The following is a 5,000-nucleotide window of genomic DNA, read 5'->3' as shown; positions in this document are numbered from 1 at the left end:
GTTATGAATCATCATCACATCCCTACTAACATTACCTCACCTGTCAGCTCGATTCATGCATACGATCCCCTACCTTCTCCTCATATCCCCCTTTATCATCCTCATTCAATCACCATCTCTCCCATCCCACACACGCATACACACATCACACACTTCCTAATACATAGTATCATCCTGTACTTGTATCCTGTCTGTCCTTACGTGTCCCCTTCCTTTGAGTGGTTTGTGTGATAAGATAGAAATAAGTGTTATAAAGTTAATAATATAATATCTATCTTATATATTTATGCATAGTATACTGGCTATGTGTTATTTCTTAATCCCTTCTCATATACATACACAGCAACATTTTAATGTGTATGTGTGTGTGTATATAGTGTGTTATTGTGTGTGGTATGAAAGGGATGGTGTGTGGTGAAATAAAATAATGACTTTAATATTAAATATATACGCAATAATAAACGGAAATGAAGCCCATTACGATTTACTGCTTTGCTCTGAAGAACCTCTCGAGGAGATTCCCAAAGAATCACGATTTATTTTCATTTCTTACTGTGGCTGTTTTGCTTTTCATCTTTGTGTACACGTTACTGTGTTTGTGTTTGTGACACATATACACACAAACACAAACACACATGTATATATATGTATGTATGTATATATATACATATATACATAAAAATACATATAATTTTATATATTATATATATATATATATATATATATATATATATATATATATATATATATATATATAATATATATATATATAAACAGTACATACATACATATATATATTATATATATAATATTATATATATATATATATATATATATATAATATATTTATTTATATATATATATATATATATATATATAATAATATAATTATATTATATTAATAAATATATATATATAATAAATAATATATATATAATAATATATATTATGTATATATATGTACATATATATACATATATGTATTTCTGTATCCATTTCTTTTCCTCTGACTTTTCTTCCCCACACTTCATCCCCCCTTCACCCCCCCCCCCCCCCAACCCGTCCCAACCCTCCGCAAGCTTACATGTCCTGTTAATGAGGGTTTGATAAAGAGGAAGGGGAAAGTGGAAAGGGAGGGAGGGAGGGAGAGGGGGGGGAGGAATGGGGCATGTCAACTGGGCAATAACAAGGGCAATAGCACAGGGAAGAAATGGGAGTGACAGGGATAAAGAGGAGAAAGGTGACACGCCGCTGAGAAAGGAAGGGAAGAGTACGGAGGAAATGTGAGGGAGATGGAAAATCAGAGAGAAAGGAAAAGAGGGAGAAGAGGGGGGAGAAAGAGAGAGGGGGGGGGGGAGATGAAGAGGGGAGAAGGGGGAAGGGAAAGAGGATGTGAGGGGGTAAAAGGGGGCGAGAGAGAGAGAGGGGGGGGGGGAGATGAAGAGGGGAGAAGGGGGAAGGGAGAGAGGATGTGAGGGGGTAAAAGCGGGCGAGAGAGGGAGAGGGGGAGAAAGTGGGAGAGGGACGTGGAGAAAAGGAGAAAGGGGGAAGAGAAAACAGGTGAGGAAGCGAGAGAAATGAGAGAGGGAGGAGGATGTAGACAAGGGATGGAGAGGGAATTAGAAAGGCTGGGAGAGAGAATTAAAGAAGATGGAAATAGAGAATAGATCGAATGCAAGGAAGAAAGAGAGAAAGGTAGATGAAGCAAACGAGGAAGGAGAGGAAAAGGGAGAAATAAGAGATAAGAACAAGAGAGAAACTAGAAAGAATGGAGGACGTAAGAAGAGAAATAGAGAGAGAGAGAGAGAATCATAAGAAAGAAGGGAATAGAAGAAGAATAAAAAAGAAGTGATGCAAAACGAGAATAGGGAAGATTAGGAAAGATGAAGGAGGAGAGAATGATAGGAAGTAGAGAGACAATGGGAGAAGAGGAGAGTGGGAGAATAACGGAGGGAGGAAAACAAAGTGAGAGAAGGAGAGGGAGAGAGAAAAAAAGAAAGATTTTTTTTCATAAAAATGACAAATATAAAATACATCATAAATTGCTCAGTTTCAATTACGAAGGAATTCTTAGTCAGTGATGATTTTGTTACTTTAATACTGTGAAACTGATCTTGCATTGCATGTTATTCATTTGCATTCATCTTCACCAAGGAAGCGCACACAAGAACAAGAGAAGGGGCGAGCAGTAAGCGAGCAAAGAATATGTAAATAAGGAATAGTCAATTAAGAAAAACAAAACCAAAACAAAAAAAAAATCAGAAATGGGGAAAAGGGGAAATATCATGTAAATATTATATAAATATATTTCACTCCTCAAGATCAGTACAAAAGTCTATGTAAATAAGCCTGACTGAACAAACAAGACACCAACATGTCTGCATCGGAGAGAGAACAGTGGTCTGACTGAACTAAAAATGGGAGAGGGAGAGGGGAGACTACAGTAAATACAAACTGAAATCGCTGTATGAATATCAACTCCGCGGAGAGATTTAATCATCGTTGCAGTCGCTCAAGTACTAAAGATACGTCCATGCTTGTTCAATCAACTCAAAGGGTATGGACAAAGACTGAATGGAATAGATTAAATGAAAAGAAAAGAAAGAGTTGGGTCTTTTTCCTGAACAAACTGTACATTCTTCATTTCATGGACTTTTCTACATCAACGTTATTCTGAATTGTTTTGTGCTTGATCCATTCTAGTAATTCTATCAGGCATTTCACTCCCCCCCCCCCCCCGCAAAGCCGCTGAACAAAAGCGCTGACACATGTTAAAACCGAGGCAACAATAACACTGATAGAAAAAAAGGGAAATTTCAATCACACACTGTCCCTAAAAATGAAAAGAGATTTCGAGCTAAAACAGAGCTGTGAAAGGCCTAGTTGTGACCAATATCGATGATCAGAGAGAAGGTTATTTGCGCGCTATGCTAGCTCGTCACGACAATAACGCTCGATACAATAGCGTCAAGCTGGAATTGACAATACTTCAACCTAGATCAGTCCGCTGAGACACGAAGCCGTTTCATAGATCAGAGGTAAAACAAGGGGGCACACACACGTACATAACGGGGTGATTGAGGAGAGGAAAGAGGAAGGAGAGAGAGGAGGGAAAGATGGATAGTTAGGGATAGATAGTCAAAGAGAGAGAGAGAAAGAGAAAGAGAGAGGGAAAGAGAAGAGAGAGAGAGAGAGAGAGAGAGAGAGAGAAAGAAAGAGAGACAAAGAGAAAGAGAGAGAAAGGAGAGGAACAGAAACCCGGTGAAACCTTTTGTCTAAAAGCTTTTTGATACTTCTCTCTTCGTTTTGTTTTCTGAGGGACTCAAAGTTTTCCTCTTAGAAACTGAAATCGTTGACAAAGAATCCTTCCTCTCAGCGTGTTATAACTGGCGAGAAAGAAGATAATTAAGTATTTTCCCTTTTGAAATAACTGAAAGTGCATATGAATATGTTTGTCTTTCTTATTCTGTGACTCAGTCTCTCTCTATCTCTCTAAATATATATACATATATATATATATATATATATATATATATTATATATATATATATATATATATATATATATATATATATATATATATATATATATATATAATATATATTATATATATATATATATATATATATATATATGTGTGTGTGTGTGTGTGTGTGTGTATATAATGTTTTCTCTACTCTATTCCTCTCTCTCTCTCTCTCTCTTCTCTCTCTCTCTCTCTCTCTCTCTCTCTCTCTCTCTCTCTCTCTCCTCTTTCTTCTCTTCTCCCTCCTCCTCCTCTTTCTTCTCTCTCTCTCTCTCTCTCTCTCTCTCTCTCTCTCATCTCTCTCTCTCATCTCTCTCTCTCCCTCTCTTCCTCCTCCTCTCTCTCCCCCTCTCTTCTTCTCTCTCTTCTTCTTCTTCTTCTCTCTCTCTCTCCCCTCCCTCCCTCCCTCAACATTCCCCGCTAACGAGCTCTCTCCCCCAGGAACGTCCTCCCCCCCGCGGCGTGTGATGTGACGCCCTCGCCGCCCAGAGCTGCTGCCTCGGCGGTCGCTGCGTGGCCATGCCCGCCCGCCTCTAACGCCCTTCCCGCCGGCGATGTCCGCCTGCTGGTCCGCTTGACGAGGGGCGGGTGATGCTCTGTTGCTGGGCGTCCCTATGCAACATGCAACTCGGGCTGGTCGGCGGCGAGCGCGCGCGGGCGGCCTGACGGGCGGCAACCTGGATGGTGGGGCGGGATCCGGGAGACGTGGGCGCGACCCCCCCGCCATGAGCTCCTCCCTCGCGGGCGTGCCGCTGCTGCTGCTGCTGCTGCTGACCATGGCGGTTGCGGTGGGCGGCGAGACGCGCAGCCCGCGCTTCGTCACCACCAAGTACGGCAAGCTGCGCGGCTCCATCCGCGCGCTGCCCAACAAGTACCTCCGGCCCGTCGAGGTGTTCCTGGGCATCCCCTACGCCACGCCGCCCACGGGCTCCAACCGCTTCAGCCCCACCCGCACGCCCAGCCCGTGGGCGGGCGAGCGCATCGCCGACAAGTACGGGCCCGTGTGCCCTCAGCACCTGCCCGACATCTGGGAGGACCAGGCCGAGCTCTCCGTGCCGCGCGCGCGCATGCAGCACGTGCGCCGCCTGGCCAACTACCTGACGCACCAGGAGGAGGACTGCCTCTACCTCAACGTCTACGTCCCTTCCTTCGGTGAGTGCCCCAGGGGTGAGGGGGTGCGGGGGGGTCTTGCTACGTGCTTGCCTATCTATCATTACATGTGCGTATGTGGTCGTTTATGTGTGCCTGTCACTATTCATCAGTCTCTACCTCTCTCTGTATTTCTCTTTCTCTTTTTCTCTGCCTCTTTCTCTATTTCTCTCTCTCTCTCTCTCTTCGCTTTCTTTGTCTTTATATATATACATACACACATATATGCATACATACATACATACATGCATATATATATATATATATATATATACATATATATATATATATATATATATATATATATATATATATATATATATAT

General features: G+C 42.2%; 1 protein-coding gene across 1 annotated transcript in view; it reads left to right on the top strand.

The window, feature by feature from the left end:
* Positions 1-5,000, top strand: part of LOC119597117 (neuroligin-4, X-linked-like) — a 117,778-nt gene that overhangs the window by 64,638 nt on the left and 48,140 nt on the right. The window contains exon 2 of the mRNA XM_037946600.1: positions 3,968-4,678. Coding sequence (XP_037802528.1) covers positions 4,141-4,678 — 538 coding nt within the window. The 5' untranslated portion in view covers positions 3,968-4,140. The remainder of the gene's footprint in view (positions 1-3,967; positions 4,679-5,000) is intronic.

Source organism: Penaeus monodon, chromosome 38 (assembly GCF_015228065.2).
Source record: "Penaeus monodon isolate SGIC_2016 chromosome 38, NSTDA_Pmon_1, whole genome shotgun sequence".
Lineage (NCBI taxonomy): Eukaryota > Metazoa > Arthropoda > Malacostraca > Decapoda > Penaeidae > Penaeus > Penaeus monodon.
The sequence above is the reverse complement of the archived record's forward strand: the minus strand, read 5'-3'. Positions and strand labels throughout refer to the sequence as shown.